Source organism: Xenopus laevis, chromosome 8L, assembly GCF_017654675.1.
Source record: "Xenopus laevis strain J_2021 chromosome 8L, Xenopus_laevis_v10.1, whole genome shotgun sequence".
Taxonomy (NCBI): domain Eukaryota; kingdom Metazoa; phylum Chordata; class Amphibia; order Anura; family Pipidae; genus Xenopus; species Xenopus laevis.
Genome location: NC_054385.1, coordinates 71,461,868 through 71,486,847, shown reverse-complemented (window position 1 = coordinate 71,486,847; position 24,980 = coordinate 71,461,868). Strand labels below are relative to the sequence as shown.

At 39.8% G+C, this 24,980-nt stretch overlaps 1 protein-coding gene across 1 annotated transcript; it reads right to left on the bottom strand.

Annotated features, from left to right (window-relative positions):
- Positions 1-1,281: 1,281 nt before the first annotated feature.
- Positions 1,282-24,980, bottom strand: spred3.L (sprouty related, EVH1 domain containing 3 L homeolog). The gene is made up of 6 exons (XM_018230276.2): positions 24,713-24,980; positions 7,884-8,055; positions 6,821-6,989; positions 5,791-5,870; positions 5,328-5,489; positions 1,282-2,860 (listed from the first exon to the last, which is right to left on the bottom strand). The coding sequence occupies exons 1-6, from the start codon at positions 24,721-24,723 to the stop codon at positions 2,183-2,185; spliced, it is 1,272 nt and encodes a 423-aa protein (XP_018085765.1). The 5' UTR covers positions 24,724-24,980; the 3' UTR covers positions 1,282-2,182.

Here is a 24,980-nt window from a genome sequence, read left to right as displayed (position 1 = left end):
CAATTTGTACTGATAGTTTACCCTTTACAATACTTTTGTAAGTAAGCCCCTTAACACTAAATGGATTGTTGCCTCACTTGCATAGAGACAGTAGCACCAAGTGAAAAGTATTAAGAGATATTGATCCCAAATCGAATCATCTCAACCATTAGGAGACCTTAGCACCAAATGGACCGTCAACACAACTCATTAGGAGCCAGCAGCACCATATTAAAGCCGATCCTAACCCATTAGGGGATAGTACCTTCCAATAAAAAAACTATTTGGAAGCAATGCAACCATTAGAGTAACCATCTAAAGTCATTAGGGTGCAGTACCTGTAAGGAAGTTATTTCATTAATTAAGAGACAGTGCCAGTAAATGGAAGTTTTTTTCCGTCAGGCCACAAGCATCACCATGAATTGCAAGGCTGTTCTAAATATCAAATTTCTTCTAAATAGATTGTTGTCCCACACATTTAAATGCAGCATCTAGTTTTTCCACCTGTTCTGAAACCCCACTTCCCTATGATGGTCCTTGTCATGTAAAACTGTGCCAACACATAACAAAAATTGAAAAATATAAGCAGGAATATCTTCTCATAACCACCTGTTGTAAGACTGTAAGAGCTGTAGTTCAGCCTCAAATCTTAAATAAAAAGAAAAATACTGTATTTTAATAACTGCCCTTCACAGAGTGTAGTAGGACAACAGTTAAGGTTAAGTTAGATAATCATCCGTTTTTAATATATATATATTTATCTCCAGTGTTTAGGAATGAAACACCATGTTATTTTCAATCAGCGAACACACTGTTAGGTTTAAGAGCCTGGTATTTATCAGTATACAATGGTGCAATTAAATATAGAATAACCAATGTTCTATTTTCTCAAAGACGGGACCAAATTTATCATATATCTCGAGAATCTATAGAGTGGTATCTCTGGAAATATTTGAACCTATATATATTCAAACCTATCTACATTATTCATTTTATTCTGTAAGGATCGATTCTAAACTTCTCACTTTCATGACCGATATTGTGCTAATAAGAATCATTGGTGTATGTAATATTACTGGGGATCCCTTGGGGCTAGGCCTGGAAACTTGATAGTCAGACATCTGGGATTCTGTGAGAGCCAGACTGACTGAAAACATTCTAAGATTTTACAAGCTCCGGATAATGTCCTTTACGTGTTAACATAAAACAAAATAAATAGTAGTTATACTCTGAATCATGAAAAAGAGTGTAAAAGGGGAAACACTCTTGCTTAGAACATAACTTATCCTTTTGAGTGCTAAACACAATAGAGAAATAATTTATTATGTGTATCCTATTCATGGGGGATCCAGTATGGAATCCAATCAGTGCAATAAAAAGCGGTTACATTTTTGTTGCACAAGCATAAGAACATTTAAAGAAATGTAACCTCATATATTTCATTCTAGCAACGTTCTCCTGGAATTGGAAGTGACCTGGTTTTCTCCTACATCAGCATTGCCAGTGCATATCTTTAAGTAGAATGCTTATGAAAAATGCATTGATGTGCAAAGTGTATGCAGCTTGACATTTGGTATTTTTCATAAGTTTTCCAGCTCAAAGGGATAAGGTCGACAGACAGAGATATTTGTCCTTCAGGTCTTCACCTGTTGCTGAAATACAGCCACCATAATTCTTTTAGAGCGGCAGCAGCCAGACAGCCCAGAGTAATGAATGCTGCTCTAAGTTATGAAAAACTCATTTGACCATCCCATGCTATTTTATGGAATCTATGGTTTACGCTAGTGAGATGACAGACACTTTAGTGAGTATTTTAGAGTCCATAAAATAACATAGGACCCTGTAATTTTTCCACCAGGTGAAAAATATTTCTCACTTGATGTATGTATTGAATAACACTTACTGATCCAGATCACTATCCTTACCTCAGTAGGGTTCTAGGTGGGACATAACTCTCTCACATTAAAGATTCTGCATTTGCTCACATTGAAGGAATGTTGTTTAACTTACAAATTTCCCTTTCCCATTTTTGGTAGGCCATTGGTTCAGCAACCGCATCCCTTCCAAAAGAATACACGTATTTCCGCGGCCACTTCTACCACCTGAAGGTTTATGCATAATCTGCCATGTAAATAGAAAGTGGCTCCTCAGATGCCACAGGTTGAACATTTTACTTTCCTCCTTCCTCCCAGTTCTCCTCCTCTCATCGCACTGCTTTATGCTTCCCCCCACAACAGCCACAATGTTCTCCACACCAATGGCAAGCCCGCAATGGGAAGTAGCAGCACATGCAGGGAACTACAAGAGACAAGGCCACCAGGGCAGCCCAACGTACACAAAAGTGGGGGTGTCCTGGATCACAGGAGCAAGGGTCCGAATATTCACCTTCAGAGTCTGACATGCAGTGGTACAGAAGGCTTTCAGCGCACCACATACAAGACAGTTGGTAGACACAACGCTCAATAGGGTCAGGAGCATCCTGGCACTGCCCCCTGCCATTCTCCTCACTGGTAAACACGTCCCTGCAGTAAACACAGCGGGCAGTGGCTGTGTCCTCCTCTCCAAGGACATTAGGATGTTCCTTAGATTTAGGAGAAGGAGTACCATGTATTCGACAGGAAGGGGAGGCCCTAGGGTCTTTCAGGGGCCCTTCACTTTCTGTTAATTCTGTTTCTGTGGCTCCTTGGAAGTGTCTTTCCTTAGCTTTACTTCCACTGGCTTTTTGAAAGTGAACTCTCAGATCAGACTTCGGCTGTTCAGTCCTCTGCAAGGCTGCACGACGGTAATCTTCATAACCCTTTGATACCCAAAGGTCTTTGCATGGGTTGATGCTTTCCAGTTCTTCTTCATCGTGGAAAGATAGTCTCTGTAGTGGCTGGGACTAAAAGGATACAGAAGATTACCAACTTTTAGGTATGTTAGAAATATTAACCTCAGTGGACCTAACTACTTTATACTACCCTCATAGTGGTCACTGCCTGTGTACCCCCCAACTACAGATGTGGTCCAGTCTCCAGGCTCATTAGTATCCTATACAATCTGTATTAGATACATGCTTTGTGTTTGTCAATTTACATAATCTTAATAAAGGTCACTAAAAAAAAAATATATATATATATATATATATATAGATATATATATATATATATATAGATATAGATATATGTGTGTATATAAATATATACTAATCATGAAGGAGAATAATTTTTATGTTTATATATATATTATAACTTTGTCAAAGTTGATTTATAGTATGTGTATAACCCCATAAATCTTTGGACAGAGACAACTTTAATTTTGGTTCTGTACATTACCACAATGAATTTTAAATGAAACAACTCAGATGCAGTTGAACTGCAGACTTTAAGCTTTAATTGAGTGGGTTGAACAAAAAGATTGCATAAAAATGTGAGGAACTAAAGCCTTTTTTTTAAACACAATCACTTCATTTCAGGGGCTCAAACGTAATTGGACAAGCTATTTCATGGCCAGGTGTGGGCAATTCATTTGTTATGTCTATCAATGAAGCAGATAAAAGCCCTGGAGTTGATTTGAGGGGGGGGGGGGTGCTTGTATGTGGAAGATTTTGCTGTGAACAGACAGCATGTGGTCAAAGGAGCTCTCCATGCAGGTGAAACAAGCCATCCTCAAGCTGCAAAAACATGAAAAACCCATCCGAGAAATTGCTATATATATTATTATATTATATATTATATAATATTATTATATTATATATTATTAGGAGTGGCAAAATCTACAGTTTGGTACATCCTGAAATAGAAAGAAAGCACTGGTGAACTCAGTAACGCAAAAAGACCTGGACGTCCTTGGAAGACAACAGTGGTGGATGAACGCAGAATCATTTCCATGGTGAAGAAGAACCCCCTCACAGCTGCCAAACAAATGCCAAACTCTCCTATAGCTTGGCGTATCGATATCCAAGTCTACCATAAAGAGAAGACTGCATGAAAGTAAATACAGAGGGTGCACTGCAAGGTGCAAGCCACTCATAAGCATCAATAATATAAAGGCTAGATTGAACTAAAAAATATCTAAAAAAATTCAGCACATTTCTGGAAAAACATTCTTTGGACAGATGAAACCAAGATCAACCTCTATCAGAATGATGGCAAGAAAAAAGTATGGCGAAGATGTGGAACAGCTCCTGATTCAAAGCATACCACATCATCTATAAAACATGGCAGAGGCAGTGTGATGGCTTGGGCGTGCATGGCTGCCAGTGGCACTGGGACACTAGTGTTTATCCATGATGTGACACAGGACAGAAGCAGCCGAATGAATTCTGAGGTGTTTAGAGGCTATGTCTGCTCAAATCCAGCTAAATGCAGTTAAATTGATTGGGAGGCGTTTCATAATGACCAAAAACATACAGCCAAAGTAACCCAGGAGTTTATTAAAGCAAAGAAGTGGAATATTCTTGAATGGCCAAGTCAGTCACCTGATCTGAAGCCAATTGAGCACGCATTTCACTTATTGAAGACTAAACTTCGGACAGAAAGGCCCACAAACAAACAGCAAATGAAAGCCACTGCAGTAAAGGCCTGGCTGACATTAAAAAGGAGGAAACCCAGAATCTGGTGATGTCCATGAGTTCAAGACATCAGGCTGTCATTGCCAGCAAAGGGGTTTCAACCAAGTATTAGAAATGAACATTTTATTTTCAGTTTTTTAATTTGCCCAATATCTTTTGAGCCCCTTAAATGAAGCGATTGTGTTAAAAAAAGGCTTTAGTTCCTCACATTTTTATGCAATCTTTTTGTTCAACCCACTCAATTAAAGCTAAAGCTGAAAGTCTGCAGTTCAACTGCATCTGAGTTATTTCATTTAAAATTCATTGTGGTAATGTACAGAACCAAAATTAGAAAAAAGTTGTCTCTGTCCAAAGATTTATGGGCCTAACTGTATATATAGTCCCATATGTGGTGCACTCTAATGCATGATCAGCATATGCCTGGGTGCCATCTTGAATTTCATAAGTAAAGTTTCTCAGCAACAGACACACTACAGGGCTTTATTATGCAGTGAAAATAAAGAAAAAGTTTAGTGTCAACGTTGAGAATAAACTTTTTCTTTATTTTCACAGCATTATGAAGCCCTGGAGTGCATCTGTTGCTTGCAAACTATATATATTTAGGAGTGTATGATTAGTCCCAACTAGTATTTGTTGTCAGGCCACGCATCAATAACAGCACAGTACAATAAAATTATATTAGCATAGTATACATCCAGACTATGAACTAACATATTTATACTGAAAGTGTCTGTAGCATTTGTGATAAAGTATATACCAAATATACCTATACAAGGTTGAATAAAGTGATTTGTACCTGTGTTGTAGGACTGACTGATGGACCAGTGCTGAACCCAAAATCCTCAGACATGGGGGATCTTACATAGCAGCTGGATGAGGACTCACTAGTAACGATGGTTATGTGTTTTGGTAGCATCTCCTTTCGACTGTTAGAGGAGGACTCGCTATCTGTATGTAGCTGAGACAAAGCAAATCATGAACATGACAGAAGATCTATCTATCTATCTATCTATCTATCTATCTATCTATCTATCTATCTATCATCTATCTATCTATCTATCTAACTTCCTATCTACCTATGTAACTATTATCTATCTATCTATCTAAAGCATTTCAAAATAATTTAGGGTGGGACACATCAAATATGTTAGGAAGATGCCACGATCTCAACTGATCTGGCCAAAATGTACACTTACCTAACTGAGATGGCCAGTAAATTGGCAAGTAGCCTTAAATGATGGGTCACTTTATAAACTTACAGGCATTGCATCTTCCAAAGCTTCTGCTTCTCCTGGTGTAGAGGAAGATGATGATGAGGATGATGAATGTGAAAGGGATCCTAAAATAAGAAGAGCAATAAGCTATGAGAAAACACAGGGGCTGTGTCTATAAATCTGGTATCTAATATCACAAATATTATAGTGTGGTTGAAGACAGGCCCAGATCTCCCGTCAATGATGTCAATCTGTGGATTCTGGCAAATGCCAGGGGGTTGCTGTAATTTTCCTTAATCACTATTTATTGGGTTGGTTGGGGCTGTTTTAAGCTCTGTGTATTTGAAATGTCAGGGCCTATTTTGAATCCCAGTCTGGACCTGGTTAGAGGTAAAAAGAAGATGGGGGTCATTTTTCAGTCCCAAAGGAATTGTGATTTCTGCACCAAGAGCAAAAAACCAAGCACTCAGTACTCAGTATAAAGAGCAGCATCAGGAGGAGCAGCATTGTCCTGTCCTAGGGCAAGTGGTAAGGACATTGTCATTGCGGGCTATGCCTCCTGACACTCCCTAACTTGCTGTTTAAAGTGCAAGTCAGGGGATGGAATCCATGGGGTAAAGCCTATGGCCTCCCATATTGGTATCTGACACAGCACTGCCCACATATCTATTGGGAAGGTGTTCCCATTGGGTGAAGACTACATGGGCCTGTTGATTTGGTTTTCTCCCTAGTTTGATCATTGACTCAGGGTCCAAATGATCTGGTCCATCACATGGGTGGGCATATCAGGTAAAAATCATTTTGTTTTTTTTGGTGACCTTGCCAAACAAGTTGATCTTTTCGAGCACAGTTAGCTATAGTGTTTTTCGGAAAAACAAATAACAGATGAGCTTTCTGGCTATGCCTATTCATCATATCTAAGTAGACACGTGTTCTAGTGAAATATAAGGCTAGAGGTGGTGATCTGAAACCTGCTACACAATATGATGTTTATGGATGTGTATCTACTATGCTTAAAAAAGATTTTTTTTGTCTATAGAATAGAATGTTGAAACTAAATGTAAACATCCGTTACCTTCTTCCAGTTCCTCCATGGCAGTCTGTACACTTCTTTCAAATGTTACTGCATCAGCTGGGCTCTGGAATGTCAAACCAAACTTGCTCTCCTCTACCCTCCAGTGGTGAAAGATTGGATTGGCCTTGTTGTACACCAAACCCTTCTTCAAGACGCACTCCAGAATAGTCTATAGCGAAAGAAGGTTCACAGACATCAGACACCTTCATATTGTTATTCCACTAATATTAACATAGGGTTAGCACTAGGGTTAGTGTGAATTTTAAAAGACTCCTAAAAATGTTAAGCCTCTTCAACAAAATGTAATGTATTTAAAATACTCTTCTAAACCCCGTCCTTCATTTGTAAGATATTGAACATTTAAGACGGTTCATAAACAGGGTTGAGCCTCTCGCTCGCCTTTTTAGTAAAAGGGAAACTGAAGCTAAATGGTTATTTTGAGAATGTAGACTGCACACACTCACCCTGTTGCTAAATGTAGGCACTTATTCAAAGGGACGACTTTTGGTTTTATGACCAGACCTGCTAATGTAACTAGGCACTACAATATGTTTAGGCACAAATGCTTAGATATGGATGAAATAATATATCATTCCACATTTACAAACAGCAAACGCCTCCAGAGAAGACATTACTGGGGCACTTTGCCATCAGTATGTTCATGTTGCAAGGAAGCAGGAAATGTTTTATCAAATTAGAATTTCACATTTGTATCTATGTGACTGGTGCACAGCTAATACATTCTGTACTGGGTGTCATTTCTTTTCTGCCTGGAGAATTTGCATGAATAAAATAAAAAATGAGCCAAAACACATTGGTATTAATTGATTCATATAAGGAGTATACTGATTGCATTTATTATAATGTATATGCAAACAGATCAAAATGTCCCTGATCTTTTCAAATAATTTCATAACATCACTGATAAAAATAAGTCTTAATATTCATTCATATAGAGAAAAAGGATATTTACACAACAAATGGATATTTTTAAATGAGTAATTGGGGTATAGATGAATTATTTCAGGGAAAAATCATCACTGAAGAGGCTGTTGGTACTTACTGTCTGATCCCTCAGTCTTTCCCCACGGATGACGAAATCCCGTTGGTGGGAAGTCTCTGGCCGCCGCACTTTGCAAATCATGACGTGGCTGAGACCGCCTCCTCCCATAGGAACCCAGCCCCCACTAGAATCGTCCCTACACATCACCACTGCTCGGACCCTCACAATGTAGCTGCAAAAAAAAAAACATAAATCACAGAAACATATAATAGTGCTTTGTATGTAAATCTACATGTTCATTGCAAACAACTATTTATTGTACAGCGCCACGGAATATGTTGGTGCTTTATAAATAATAGTAGTAATAGTTAATATTAATAGTGCCAAATGGTTAGACAGCACTAGGTTTCTACTGAATGTAGGGAAAACTTCTGACCATTAGGCTCAGGTAGTACTGTGCTGCTGTCTGATATAGGAGTACCTTCTGGCAGGGTCTATTTAATTTTTATTATTTATGTAGTTGCACATTTTCAAGTAATACAATTCATTTTGTTCTTTATTAAGATGTCATCTCTCCCTGTGCTACAGCCATTATAATATATATTATATATTATAATTATAGGCTGGTAATGTTTTATTATTACAGAGAAAAAAGAAACCATTTTTAAAAATTTGGATTATTTGCATAAAATGGAGTCTATGGGGTATATTTATCAAAGAGTGAAGTTAGAGAACGCTAGAGTGAAATTGCGCCACTCTCCATTCATTTCTATGGGATTTTGAAAGGCATATTTATCAAAGGATGAACTGTATCTGACCTGTTTCACTTTGATGAAAATTTGTCACTGGCACATATGTGGCCCCCTCTGGTCTCCTAACAGGGCTCTTTACTTACCTCCTGCTCTATGACAGGTAATAAGGGAATGGCTGGCTTGGGCCGACTCCCACTGTACTGTGAACATTCTGTCTGAGGTTTAGTGTGCATCCATTGCTGAGACAGAAGTGCTACACACAGGATATTTTGGTGCCAAAATGCATACTTATATGTATCTGCACCCGGGTCCAACCAGTAGCTACGAGTGCCGTCACAGTGTTAGTTTAGGGGTAGATTTTTGGTCTGTGTTTATCCACAGGCCAGAGATCATGTTGGTGTGGCAGTAGCCTTAAAGTCAAGAGACAAATTTCCATATTTTAACCAGAAATCTGTCTTTTTTTATGTAGAAAGCACAACTTGTAAAAGGAGAGCAGATGGCCTTGTAAGCATGTTAAAGGAGGTGTTGTATGACTGAGAAGTCAAAGAGAATTAAAATAGAGCAATGCTTTTTCCACTTGATTAACAGTTTTTTGTTAAGCACTGTATTAGAGCAATCTAATGAAAATATAATGTGCAGAAACCAGACGTAAGGGATGTGTAAGCAAGGAATGATGACACTAGCTTGATCAGTGGATTCAAAGTTAGGTACAAGGTTGCATCTTCTGATCAAGAAAGGAGCATACTGAAGAGTTGCTGGGTACAGGAGGGACAGATGCAGACACTGAGAAATAAAGTATCATTAACTGTCAAGTGAGATTAGAAAGTGGAAATCTGAAAGAATAATTTTGTTTCAATAAAGCTGCATTTCAGAAAGACTTCCTGCTTTTAAGGCTACTTTTTTCTGATTTCCTTTATCATTGTTCCCACATTTCATCTTTCTCATTCCTTGCAAAGTCCAACATTCTTTAACCTCTCTTTAAAGTGGACCTGTCACCCAGACATAAAAATCTGTATAATAAAAGTCATTTTCAAATTAAACATGAAATACAAATTCTTTTTTTTATAAAAGCATTCATAGCTGTTGTAAACTCGTTTAAAAATGGCAGCTGTCAATCAAATATTGCTTGCCCCTCCTCTATGCCTTAAGCATAGTTCTCTTTAACATTTAATTGTGTAGCCAGTGCATGGGGATGGACATTGGGTCCCCCATTCTGGTGCACAAACAAGATTCTGAGCTGATACAAGGCTTGCCTTAAAGGAGACCCGACACCCCAAAAGATTATTCCAAATTCTATTATCACGTTAGTCAAGCAAAATGAACTTTAATTACACTATAAAAATTATTTGAATCTTGTTTCCTTCAGTCTGGGAATTCATAATTATAACAAGCAGGCAGGAGCCATTTTGTGGACACTGTTATTAAGGCAAGCCTTGCATCATCTCAGAATCTTGAACTGATTGATCAGAACTGGGGGAATGTGGGAAGAGCAGTGACTTCTAGAAAATGCTGAATGGAAAGTGAAAGTAGTTGCCTGTCCCGCCCTTATGCCTAAGGCATAGAGGAGGTGCAGGCAATATTTGATTGACAGCTGAGATTTTTAAATGAGCTTACAACAGCTATGAACACTTTAATAAAAAAATTATTTGGATTTCATGATTAATTTGAAAAGGACTTTTATTATACAGCTTTTTATGTCTGGGTGACAGGTCCACTTTAATAACAGTGTGCACAAAATGGCTCCTACCAGCTTGCTATAATTATGAGTTCACAGACTGATGGAAACAAGATCAAATAATTTATTCAGTGTAATTAAAGTTCATTTTGCTTGACTAACATGATAAAATAGGATTTGGAATAATTTTTTTGGGTGACGGGTCCCCTTTAATGCCAGACTGCTTCCAGCCTACATAGTCAAATTACCAGCCAGTATAGAGGGACAGCATAGATTAAGTACACTACCTTAAATAGTCTAGAAAATATGTTTATTCATACAAGCACAGCACCTGTGGGGTAAAGCAACTATGCCACTGAAGCGATAGGAGATAAATCGGTCCTCCCATAATGCATAGTTGGATTTTGGGGAACTCTGAGCATAAGTATTAGTGTTTCCTTTTTAATAGAAATAAGCCTATTATTACTACTTGCTATTTTATACCGCGGTGGGATGTCAAAATGACACAAAGTAAGAATAACCAAAACAGTTTTTCATATGCTATCTTTAAAGACACTGTGACCAGATTCTATAAAGTGACAAAATCAAGCAATATAATTATCAGATTCTGCCAGAAGCACAGCAACAAATGATTACCATCCTCCAAATAATATGTTCCACAAAAACATGAACTATACATTGGAATGAATGTAAACAGTAACCGCTGGATAGTGTAATGTTAGCCTGTAGATTTGTACATTTTGAAACAGCACATAGACCATGTATACAGAGAAAGGTTTCTATCATAGGACTCTCCCAGCTGACAGTGAGGAGAATAAGTGCCCAGAGGCCATCATGAGGAAGGGTGCTGACGATTTCTTCTGTTAAGATCTATTATCTCTCTTTTTCTCAAGGAACTCAAATACAGAGAACATTGCCTTGATGGATCTTATAAGACCATTTATAAATGTTTCCATTTTCTGACAATTTTACATATAGCCCTGAGGGCTTCAAATGTGAACATATTTGCCACTGAGAATGAAAGAAGCTCCTTGAAAGTGAAATTGTTCACTGGCAAATATAAGTGTATTTATTAAAATCACAGTACAACTAGTTTATACTGAAAACCCCAGGATTGGCCCACTGATGATGTTATGCCACACTACTGAGTGCAGAAAACTCATAAAATGCCACCTTTTGTGAAATTTTGTAAGTAATAAAGCACCAGTTATAACAAAGCAATTCAGCAGTAGAATATTTATGTCCAGTAATTTCCTACGTTATAAACATGGTAGACAGAATCAATAACATTGACCATGACAGTAATATTGACATGGGGCACAAACATTTGTCATCATTATTTTCTAGAATCCAACTTCTCAGAAATTCAAATTGCACTTAAAATGTTTCAAAAATGGTTTCACAACTACCCAAAAAGTAGGGCAGTGTCAATAAAGGCTAGAAAACTCAGTCACTTTATTCTACAATAATACTATTTTTATAGTTGGGATTATTACATTTCTCTACAGACCACATATAGGGCAGGCAACCACTTACTTTCCTGTAGAATTCTGTGATATGAAGCAGAATTCATGCTTCCCTCAGTAGTCCAAGACCTGGGTCCCAAATCTTAACCAAACAGTGGCACTGCACCCTCCACATTTGAGTTGCTATCAAATCCAGTAATAAAGTGTTTCATTTTTCACTGGAAATTAATTAAGATTAAGATTTTGGTTCTTCTGTCTATTAAACTTTTATACCAGATCTAAATTACAACCAATGTGTTTACTGGCATGTAAGTGAGTGACAAGCACTGCTATTCTTCTTATGAAGGAGTCATGGCTGCTATCCTTAGCCATGACTAGAGGCCAGCAGGGCCTATTGTTTAAGATCTTCTCTACTTCAAAACTATGAAAAGTTTGTGTTACATTTGAAGACCACAAAATCCATTATACTATTTTTGAAGGTCACATGAAATTGTTTACCTACTTTCCTAGAGCATGCAAAGCCAGTGACCTGAGTGCCAAGGAGGGGTGAGACAGAGAGTAGGGCTTGGGCTGCCTAGAGGGTCCTGAAATACAAATCCAGCCCTGATTGAAGTGGTCATGGATATTTATCCGGTGGCAGAGAATCCATTATGTGTCACATAAGCCTCATGGTGCATTCATATTGGTAAGGCTCGTGGCACATGGGAAGTGTTTTCCAGCTGTGTCAGAGAAGCATCCAGACCCAGGCTCCTCCTTTGATTAATATTAATGGCAACCTTTTGTTAAGCTCCTTGACAAGATTCTGCTGCTTCTCCACCAGCTGAGAATATATAATTGTTTCATAAGCCTAAGTCACCTAATAATTTTTCCTCTGCCAGCTTTACACAATCCTTTTCAAATCCATATATCTTTTTTTAGCATGCATAGTCACCAAGCCTATATTAGTGGTCTGTATATATGCCACAAGCATTTCCATGCCGATGCTTATGAAAACAAGATACAATAGTAAAAGTATTCTCATTGCTATAGTTATAACAGAAAAGGAACAATTTCTACTATTGCAAATTACCCTAAATCAGGGCTGACCAGTGAACCCCGACCTTCAAAGGCTTGCTATGATTAATATGTCCCCATGCCCTTCATAAACTCCTTTGGATGAAATCAGGGCTCATTTACAAAGTGCTGTGGGGATTGTGCAAGATAGTTGTGATGAGCATTGCACAAACTGACACCATTCATGGAATGTGCATCCACAGATACTCTGCATTGTCAAAAACTTCAGTTGAGCTCATAAATGATCCCTACCTTTTAATATAATTAGGCTATTAGTATCAAATAACTGTCCCTGTACATGGATGGGGTTGCCACCCCAAAATACTGACCTTCCTATACTTTGTTCCCTATTAATAACATTGGTGTCAAGTATAATTTTTACTATCCAGGTGACTACCCTATACAGGAAACAAGTTGAACAGTTCAGCATACCCCTACATTGTCTGATTTATCTTGGCAAACCTTTACTGAGGTACTTAGCAGTACAACTTTAGCGGAGCACTGTCCAGACAATAGTAGCACATATCTCCTCTAAGCTACAACACTACTGGCTTATTCCATAAAATAGTAGTTACAGGAGAGCACTCATAGAAGCAGATACTGCTAAAACACACGACATGTTTCGTGCATGGCCCTTTCTCACACTTGAGAAAGGGCCATGCCCGAAACATGTTGTGTGATTTGTAGTCAATAATAAAATGTTTTAGCAGTATCTGCTTCTATGAGTGCTCTCCTCCAACTACTATTTTATGGACTAATATGGGATTGCGGTAACCCTTTATGGAGGATTGAGGCAACGGCAAACTTATTCTAGCATCGGCAGAGCGAAGGAACAATCTCCCTGTTGTTCACTACTGGCTTATTCACATTGTGTCAACATATCACAGCTGCTGCCACATGGTTGGTACATAATTAGTGGAACATTTGAGCAACAATTGTGCTAGAGAGGCTTGTTGTTTGGTGTGGAAATAAAATTTATCATAATTCTGTTGCAAACACCATTCTGCTCCACTCTTCATCTCATAGTAACATACTGTACAAATGTAGGGCAAAAAAGACACACCTCACACATGAATCTGGCTTAACTGCTAGATTAGTGCTGTCCAACTGGCGGCCCATGGGCCAAATGCGACCCCCCACCCCTTGTGTGGCCCCCACATGTCTGCCTGCTGTAACTGCTTACCTTGTACAAGCTTCATACTCTGCCTTCCTTACGCTCGCTGTGTGTGCCATACTCTGCCTGCCCTATGCTTCCTGTGTATGCCATACTCTGCCTGCCCTATGCTTCCTGTGTGTGATATACTCTGCCTGCCCTGTGCTCCCTGTGTGTAATACTCTGCCTGTCCTATGCTCCTTGTGTGTGCCATACTCTGCCTGCCCTATGCAGCCTGTGTGTGTAATACTCTGCCTACCCTATGCACCCTGTGTGTGTCATACTCTGCCTTCCCTACGCTACATGTGGGAAGTGAGCCTGGTAGGGTTTGTTCTGGGAGTTTATTAGCATTCAGAAATAGTTGTTAGGGGACCTTCAGGTGTTTAATCATGTGCTGGAGGTTGCTGTGTTATCCACAGGGGAGGAGAAGGCATATGGATTTTTTGGTGTGCTACCACCATTAACGTGAATATGGTTTTAAAAGTTCTTGTAGTAACACCAGTGTGGTTTAAAATGGGTGTGAATAAAAGGGGGAGTGGTGAACACTGACTTCCATTATCATCCCTCCACCATGGAGACCAGAAAAAGTCCTCCTTCTGTACCACAGAAGTTGGACAGCACTGTGCTAGATCAAGAGGAAGGCCGAATAATCACTTCTGACGCCTCTCTAATTTGCCTCAGAGGGGGAAAAATATCTTCCTGACTCTAAGATGGTAACCAGAGCTGCTCCAGCCATGAGGCAAGGTGAGAATCTTGCCTCAGGCAGCATGGAGCGCCAGTTTCCAGTGGTGGCAAATAGCGCTCACTCCACTAGCGATGCGCCCCCTGGACACGCTCTGATGCTAAAAGTTGAAATTGCAGAGCAGGTAGGGGGGCGGCATCGGCACCTGAGGCAGCAGCAGCCCTGAAACGCCTCTGATGGTGACATATTTGAATAATGAATCCTTTATATCCTTATATATTTATACATAATTATCATATATTCTCTAAGTACCTCTTCTACATGGTAATCATCCCCAACCTGATCAACCTTTCTTCATAACTGAGACCTTCTGTACTCTCTCAGCTAAAGGTCCCCATAGACGCGACGATTCTTCTTGCCGAACGACCGATTTTAGGGAAGTCCGACCAATCCTTCGAAATTATCGTGCGGTTAGTGGTATTTGAACGATCGTAAATCTTACGATTTTTCGGCCGACATCTGTCGGGAAATTGATCGGCTAGGTCAAAAAATCTTTGTCGGCCCCAGTGCAATCTCTCTATGTTTGCAGGGCCAAGCAGGCAGCTCCCCTTTGTTTTCCTGCCAAATTGGTCTTTTTAGTTGATGGTAAATTCGTACGATCGTACGATCGTTCTGAGAAGATATTGGTCTCACGATCAGGATCTGATCTTTTAAAAATCTCAACATCTATGGCCAGCTTTAGTTACCCTTCTTTGAACTCCAGTTTGAGCAGAGACCAAAAATTACACTGCATATTCAAGATAAAGCTTACCAGCACTTTGTAAAAGGGAAGAATTACTTCCATCTCCCGTGAATCTATACTCCTTTTAATATAGCTTTTTTTCTGTGAGGAGCAGTTGAGCTTTTCTAACAATTTAAGGTGATGTACGTGCTATTGGCGTGCTAAAAATCCCTTAAATGCAATGCCATTTTCCCTTCCCATTGATTCCAATGCATTTTGGCAATATTTTGCAGTTTTGAAAAGTCTTATATGAAAAAAGCAACCTGAGTTCACTCATCACTACTTGCTGGTCTGTGCTGCATTTGTTTAATAAATTCATGTGTCCCTAGGTCCCTCTAGTTGGCTTGCATACGGTTACATCCCAGGTGCATAACCTTACTTCTATCTAGAGATGTCGCGAACTGTTCGCCGGCGAACTTGTTCGCGCGAACATCGGGTGTTCGCGCTCGCCGGAAGTTCGCGAACGTCGCGCGACGTTCGCCATTTTGGGTTCGCCATTGTTGGCGCTTTTTTTTGCCCTCTCACCCCAGACCAGCAGGTACATGGCAGCCAATCAGGAAGCTCTCCCCTGGACCACTCCCCTTCCCTATAAAACCGAAGCCCTGCAGCGTTTTTTCACTCTGCCTGTGTGTGCTGAAGAGATAGTGTAGGGAGAGAGCTGCTGCCTGTTAGTGATTTCAGGGACAGTTGAAAGTTTGCTGGCTAGTAATCGTTTTGATACTGCTCTGTTATTGTAGGGACAGAAGTCTGCAGGGGTTTGAGGGACATTTAAGCTTAGGTAGCTTTGCTGGCTAGTAATCTACCTTCTACTGCAGTGCTCTGTATGTAGCTGCAGTGGGCAGCTGTCCTGCTTCAGATCTCATCTGCTGACTGCTGCAATAACAGTAGTCCTTGTAAGGACTGCTTTTATTTATTTTTTTGTTGTTTTACTACTACTACTACTACTACTACTACTACTACTACTACTACTATAAGAGCCCAGTGCTATTAGTCTAGCAGTGTTGGGGAGTGGGACTGGTGTCCCTGAAATCACTAACAGCTCTCCCCCTACACTATCTCTTCCAAGCACACACAGGCAGATTTTTCAGATACATTTTTGCCCTTGATCCCCCTCTGGCATGCCACTGTCCAGGTCGTTGCACCCTTTAAACAACTTTAAAATCATTTTTCTGGCCAGAAATGTCTTTTCTAGATGTTAAAGTTCGCCTTCCCATTGAAGTCTATGGGGTTCGCGAACCGTTCGCGAACCGCTCGCATTTTTGCGCAAGTTCGCGAATATGTTCGCGAACTTTTTTTCCGACGTTCGCTACATCCCTACTTCTATCAACACTGAATATCATCTGTGGCTTAGTGGCCCAGATTGTCAGCGTGACCAGATCCTGCTGATCCTGGAATGAAATGTTCTATGTAGTTTTGTGTCTGCAAACACAGATGCAATACCCTACCCTAAGTCATTAATGAACAAATTAAATAAATTGGACCCAATACAGAAACCTGGGGCACTCCACTAAAAACCCTACACCATGAACTGACAACCACCCTCAGTACACAATGATGTAGCCAGTTTCCAATCCATGTACAGACAGAATTACTAACACCAACAGACCTCAGAAAGGAGTAGCTTATGCAGTACTGTATCAAAAGTTTGGGCAAATCCAATTAGATCACATTAGTGGTGGAGTAATGACATGTGGAGCCCCTAGGCTACATCCATACAGACCACCTTTCTAGGCTACTGCTGGGTCCAGATGTTAACAGAACCAGGCACACATGCTCCCACGCTCTCTATCCCGGATTTGGCATGCACCAGTGATGTCGCTGGATCTGCACAAATCCCAGCAGGTGCGTACAACCAGACCCAGCAGCGCAGATAAAAATAAATATTAAAAGAAAAGAAAACAGAAAAAATAATTGAAAAAAGCTAGATAACACTGGGTCCCTAGGGGAGCCTGTGCATTAATCTTTGCCTGCATTTACTGCAACCCCACTGTAAAACTTCTTACTTACTTCATCATAATAAACTATTCTGGGGAGGGGCTAGGCATAAAGCTAGATGTTTTTTGCTCTCTGTACCTTGCCTCCTGGAATTCACTAATAGTGCCACAGATGCATCTCTTTACATTTCCAGAATTAAAGGACCAATGGGGGCAGCCACTCAAAGGAGAAATGGCTTAAGTTACACCGCAGATAGCAGATAAGCTCTGTAGAGCATAACGGTGTTATCTGCCACTATTTAACCTGTGCCATATAGCCTTTTTTCAAATTCCGCCATTGCTACTCAGCAGCTTGTTTATATGAACTATAGAAGTGTTTCTGAAGCAAACAGATCAGTTTTACCAGTGCAGGCCAACACTACATGATATTTTCACTACTTTAAAAAACTTACTGTTCCTTTAAGTGACACTTAAAGCACTGCATACAGGCGAGGTATGGGGCAGCATATGGGCATCCCCTTGCATCTCCCTAGCTTTTTTATGTTTTGAGGGACTCAAAGCACCAGGAGTTTTAATGCTAAATACACACTTGTGGCATGCAAAGGTCCCTCAAATATCATTTGGCTGTGTGCCCTTTAACTTTATGCACTCCTTTATAAAATGTGTGTGCAGAGAAGTGTATGGGTTAGAATAAGTACAAAATTATTATTATGTAGTTTTACATTAGTGCCATAATGTTGCAGCCCTTAGCTGCATGGAGTTTATATTTCACCCCACCCCTTTATAATTTTCCCCTTCTCTGCAGTGTAAAAATGCCAGCACTAAAAAGTAGACTGTTTTACAAGTGAATTTCAATCAGGTGAATTTGGAATCATCCACACAACATTGCAACATGTCATGTTGCTGCTACATGTTGCAACACTTCTGGTGGTAGTACTAATTAGCTTAGCTCGGCATATTTGCTAGCCTGTGTCCTGCCGCCATCTAAAAATGCGCACTGTGGTTTTAAATGGTGGTTTTATAATTTGCAGACTCTAATATAAAGTATACAAATGTTGTGGTGCTCCTCTTCAAAGGGACTGTCAGCCCAAACAATAGTTTTTTTGCCTAGAAACATAATTCTCAGAAACTTTGCACTATGCATTTGTTGTGAATTTTCTATGTTTTTTAGGTGATTTGTATATGTAATGCTATTTAAAGCAGTGTTTGTCTGTTCCTTTCTATTCTCTGCCCTGGTGGCTCAGACTGTTGATACAATGTAAGACAAGGCAGCTGAGGGAACTGCGTTTGCAACACTGTTTAGAAATTAACCAGGAATTAGGCAAATGCTGCTTTCAATAACAATTGTTTTACAAATAACTTTAAAAGCACTGAGATATTTAATAAATGTTTATTGAAAAGTTGCTTAGAATTATGTTTTCTTTTATTAGGCTAATTTTTATTTTGGAGTTGACTTGCCCTTTAAAACATGGCAAATATGGCAAACATGGCATTTGCCTTCGTGCATTGATTTTTTCTGTAGCCTCTGGTGAGAACAAGGGAACCTTACTGATGACTTCTCCTGAGTTCTTTTGTCAATGTCCAGCTGAGTGGCAAACTGCAACCCTCTTGGAACACAAATTGTTCACTCAAATTGTTCAACTGACGGCTCCAGAAATGGCTCCCATTTTGCTTAGTTTGTAGCTAACAGGACTTTAGGGGTGCTGATTTCTACTATTTAAAACTTATGGGATCCCTTATGAGGAAATCTGTTATCCAGAAAGCGCTAAATTGCAGGAAAGCCATCTCCAATAGACTCCATTTTAATCAAATCATTCTAATTATTTTTAATCTCATTCTGCATCTCTGTAATAATAATAAAACAGTACCCTGTACTTGATGGTAACTAGGCTGCACAAATCCATATTGAGTACAAAACAATCCTGCTGGCTTTATTTCATGTTTTTAGAAGGCTTAAAGTAGGGGTGCAGGTGCGATCCTGGCCTGAGGAAGCTTGCTACTGCCCCACCCCCGCACACTCACCTTTTTGCGTCAGGGGGCATTAAGGGGGGTCCAGAATGTCGGCAGAAGGGTCCAGGATGCTAGCAGAGAGCACAATTTCCGGTTTAATAAATGGAAATTCGCTCTTAAAGGGATTCTGTCATGATTTTTATGTTGTAGTTTTTATTTTTAAATTACACCGTTTACACTGCAAATAATTCACTCTACAATATAAAATTTAATTCCTGAACTAGCAAGTGAATTTTTTTAGTTGTAATATTGGTGTGTAGGCAGCCATCTCAGGTCATTTTGCCTGGTCATGTCCTTTCAGAAAAAGCCAGCACTTTAGGATGGAACTGCTTTCCGACAGGCTGTAGTTTCTCCTACTTGTAATGTAATGTAACTAAAGGAGTCACAGTTGGACTTGGGTTTAACTATTGCGTACTGTTCTTAGATTTACCAGGCAGCTGTTAACTTGTGTTAGGGAGCTGCTATATGGTTACCTTCCCATTGTTCTGTTGTTAGGCTGCTGAGGGGGGGGTGATATCACTTCAACTTGCAGTACAGCAGTAAAGAGTGACTGAAGTTTATCAAAGCACAAGTCACATGACTAGGGGCACCTGGGAAATTGACAATATGTCTAGCCCCATGTCAGATTTTAAAATATATATAAAAAAATCTGTTTGTTATTTTGAGAAACGGATTTCAGTGCAGAATTCTGCTGGATCATCACTATTAAGTGATGCAATTTGAAAAAAAACATGTTTTCCAATGAATGTATCCCTTTAAAGTTACTAGTAGCTGAATTTTTGCCACCCCTGGTAAATAGTGGGGCACTGCTGTCTGAGACAAGTTTCTCAACTTGCCTCATTGCTGCAGTGCCCCTGAAGGGGTGATCTAATTTATGACAAGAGCTTTTTTATGGAAAACCTCAGGTTTCAAGCATTCTGGATAACAGATCCTATACCCTGTATTGCTTCTTTAGATATGAAATCATAAGGGGGAATCAGTGGGACAGGGTGCCTCAGAAACCTAAACAGGTCATTTAATATGAGTATTAGGTTCATGAGTTAGAGTATTGCATGCATGCAATTGGTGAGCAAGGCAATAAAATATATTTTGGCTCATCAATACAATCTTGCACCGAAATGTGCCAACATTTTACATATACCACCTTGAGAGCACCCTGTTTTATAATTTATTATAATTTATGTAATTCAAAGTACATGTGGACACCTCCACTAATGCAGGCTATGAATTAGCTGTTGAACCTATTTATATATGCACCTTGCCTGGGTTTAATAGGTATTTGAATTCACCCTGTTTTATATTTATACATTTGGGAACCTAATTTAAAACAAATATTTTTTCATATGAACATTTTAGATATTTCTGTTTCTTCCACACTTACATATCCCTCAAGATTTCTTTATTGTAGCACAACCACCAAAACTTTACAAAATTGGGCACTTTTAATCCAAGCACATTTGAAAACGGACGTGTATAAAAACCAGGTTTACTGCCAAACAGAGCCTCCTGTAGGCTGCCAGTCCACATAGGGGCTACCAAATGGCCAATCACAGCAATTATTTTGCACCACCCAGAATCATTTTTCATGCTTATGTTGCTCTCCAACTCTTTTTACATTAATATTGCTCACAGGTAAAAAAAAGGTTAGGGACCCACTCGATAGCAGGAGCCACTTGAGGCAGCTCACTCTCGCCCCCAGTGCTTACCTTTCCTGCATAGGAGGGGGTCCAGGGGAGCAAATTGCTAGTGAAGAGAGTGCAATTGCACTAGAAGACCAGAATTTCAGATTTAAAACATGAAAATTAGGCTCTTAAAGTCACAAGGAGCAGAATTTTGTCCCTGGGAACTTATACAGTGCAGCTGTCGGAGGTGAGTATTTTCATCTCGCCTTAATGGTGAAGCGCCCCTGGTTATGAGGGGTCACGGCCTCATAGACTGCTGGGCTTCTATCCAATTTACATAATGCATCTATGTACAAGCCAAATCTTAATTTAACTGAGTGATCAGCCAGTGTGGTCCTATTTGACAATCCAAGTAGATGTGATAGGGAGCTGTGGCACCACTCATCAAATCTTTCTTCATAATCATTTACAGATATGGAATCTATTATCCAGAGTGCCAAGGACCAAAGGTTTTCTGGATAAGGAATGTTTCCGTAATTTTGATTTCCATATCTTAAATCTACTAAAAAAAATCGAAGTATTATATAAACCCAAAAGGATTGTTTCGCTACCAATACGGATTAAGGCAGCTTAGTTAGGATCATGTACAATGCACTGTTTTATTATTACAAAAAAAAAAAAATAATTATAACAATTAGAGTAAGTTGCTTAAAATATGGGAGATGACCTTCCTGTGATCCAGAGTTTTCTGAATAATGGGGTTCCAGATAATGGATCCTCTGCCATAAGGGCACTTTACAATGATACGATACCTCACACATAAGCCAGCATTTCAGAAAAGCTTTTTGGACCGCTGATAACTCTCATTTTAATGTGGTTAGAACCACCTAGAGAATCTGTTTCTAATTTATATAAGTGCTGAGGAAAGGCATAGGCATGAATCTCCGTTTGGACAGACTGCCCCTGGAGGTGCTCATTGATGCACTGCTGTTCAGGCATTAAAGTTGAAACAGGCCTAACTAGACAACTAAACATCTGCATACATGACCACCAGATTGACTGATAACATACAGACTGTGAAAGTGCTGTGTTTATAACTAACGTAAAGGTGTTGTTCACCTTCCAACACTTTTTTCAGTTCAGTTAGTTTCAGATTGTTCACAAGAAATAAAGAATTTTTCCAATTACTTTCTATTTTCTATGTGTGACCCTTTTCCTAATATTGAAGTGTAAAGTGTCATTTTACATCTTCAAAAGCAGCTCTGGGAAGGGGGTCGTCGACCTTGTAAACTGTTCTAAATTGTATGTATTGTAAATTGGTACATTTAGTTGATACATTTCTTATCTTTGTCCCTGCTGAGCAGAATCCCTTGACTTTCATTACAGACAGCTGTTAGAATTGATACAATAGTTGCTAATACTCCAGAGATGCTGCTGAAAAATGTATCAACTAAATGTTGCAAAACTGTAACAGTTCAGAATCGGCTCCTGAATTACTGAGCTGACAGACTCAAACAGGAACTAAACTTAGATTTTGAAAAAACAGTAAAAAATAAAAAATGGAAAGTAATTGAAAAAAATCTTTATTTCTGGGGGAACAATCTGAAAAAATTTAACTGAAAAAGTGTTTGGAAGATGCACAACCCATGGTCTCCTAACTGCCAATAATGAAGATCAAGATAAACCAGTGCTGGGTATCAGTCGAGGTAACTAGATTAGAGATGCACTGAATCCAGTTTTTGGGATTCGGTCGAATCCCCGAATCCTTTGTGAAAGATTCAGTGAATACCAAACCGAATACGAATCCTAATTTGCATATGTAAATTAGGGACGGGAAAGGAAAAGGTGGGAAAAATGTTTTTCACTTCCTTGTTTTGTGTCAAAATGTCACGTCATTCCCTAGCCATGCCTAATTTACATATGCAAATAAGGATTCGGATTTGGTTTGGCCATGCACAAGGATTCGGCCGTATCCTGCCTAAAAATGCCGAATCCTGGCAGAATTCCAAACCGAATCCTTCATCTAGATCACATCCCTAAGCTAGATCACCTGATTGCACATTACATGCGTTTGCTGCATGGCCAGTAAAAATGATGCTTGCTAACAATGTTATAAATAGGGAAAAAAGGAAAAAGGTGGCAACCCTAACATTACAACAGACAGGCTCAGTCACGGACAAGATTCTTATATAAAGTGCACTGTATGTATTCCAAGTAATGCTAAATAAATAGAAATGAAAAATGTTAAGCAAAGAGTGACAGTAACGAATAATTAAAAATAAAAAATCGGACCACCTGCTTGCTATGTTGGAGCTTATTATATGGCACTTAAGGTCTGAGAAATGTTTTCGAAGAAAATAGTACACAGTATATAAATGTAAATAAATAAATAAAGGTAAAAACACAAGCAATAATAATTATTTACATGTAAAAAATAGTTTTCCATCCTCTTGATATCTAAATGAAGGAAAGAAGAATGAATAAAGCACTTTGGTTTTAGCTGAACTCATTGCCAATTTATAAAATAACAAATCCAGCCATTGTGGAAAATAAGGGGTCTGGATGCCAGATCTGAAATTTCCCCTCCGGTGTGTGAATGAAATGACAAGGTGGTTTATGAGAACTGTATGCATTACAGTAAATTTTGCAGCTACTGCAGAAACTCTTGGCTAGCGCAGCTCTCTAATGTCAAGCAGCAATTACCACCGTGCTGGCTGTACCCCCAAAGGTGTTCTGCAGCAGCTGAGCTATATCAGCACTAGAGGATCTCTAGTCTGAGCCAATGTGATTTGTGGAGAGAGCTCCATAATTCTGATCAGCTGGACATAAGAATAAGATAACGTGGACATGCAAAGAATACACAGTATTTTACATAGGTTATCCATTCTGTTCAAGTGCAATGAAAAAGGTTATAAAAAAGAAAAAGAAATCTGGCTTTGCACAAGCATCAAATGTCCCTTCCCCCAGGCAGCACTAAGCTGAGCATCTATTCCAGGGTGAAATGAAGGCAGCACAGCACTGCCATCCTCACAGTTGGGACCGAGAAGCCCCTTGGAAAGGAGCATGAAGCATCTCTGAATGAAGGAGATTTTTTTTTTGTGAATGGCTAGTCACGTGACGAGGGGTTTCTTTGTCCTTTTCCCTAATAAACAGTAGGTAACAGTGTGACTAGCAAGCCCAAAGGGCTGTCACTTGCAAGGGTTTGTATCTCGTCTCTGTGGCCTGAATGGGCAGCTCTTTGCTTGGGAGGCTGTGTACATTTCCCTGGCACATCTGCAGCAGAGATAGACACACACACTCACACTCACACACACACACCAAGTAGGAGGGGAGGAGGGGGTGGGGGGAGGGAGCAGCTTTCATGGTTCCTCAAACTCATCACAGTCCCTTTTTTATGAATGAACCCAGATGCAAATAGGATTGATTCACAAATATCTGCCCCTTCCCTTTCCCCCACCTTGGACGGGGACACGAAACAAAAAAGGGACGACATGAATGGAGAGGAGGCTTCGGTGGCATGCAATGAATGGCCGCCTGACACACTTCATGCACAATACAGGCAATGGCTTGTCTTTGGGCAGCAGCAAGAGCAGACATGCAGATGGGCAGGGGGTGCTGCTGGGATTAATGGCTACATCTGTGCATTGCATTTATTGGGAAGGAAAATGAGAAGCAGATGTATGGCTACTGTCATCCCTACAACCATTGTCTGCTAGGTAGGCTGGGGGCATGGGGCTATAAGAAGAAAATGCACAACTCACTCTCTGTCCATAGCTGATTGGGGATTCAGGAAGGGCTGGCTCCCCCAGGAAGGGATGGTTCCCCAACAAGGGATGGTTCCCCCAGAAAGGGATGTCTCCTGGATCCTCTGCTCCTATTTGTTGCTTAGATGGAAATCTTGGCAGAATTGCTTATCTCTCTTTTCCTCTCTTTCTCCATTTTTTCTGGGCATCATGATGTGGCTGTTGGAACAGCAGCCATCTTCCAGGTAACAACATCTCAGCGCCCCCCCTCATCCCTCCCTCCTCC

Bases quoted from the DNA above. Each gene is read 5' to 3' on its own strand.
- spred3.L (XM_018230276.2), bottom strand. The intron at 6,990-7,883 runs GTAAGTACCAAC...CTTTCGCTATAG, and splicing joins AAAGACTGAGGGATCAGACA to ACTATTCTGGAGTGCGTCTT. The intron at 5,490-5,790 runs GTAAGTTTATAA...GCTTTGTCTCAG, and splicing joins CTTTGGAAGATGCAATGCCT to CTACATACAGATAGCGAGTC.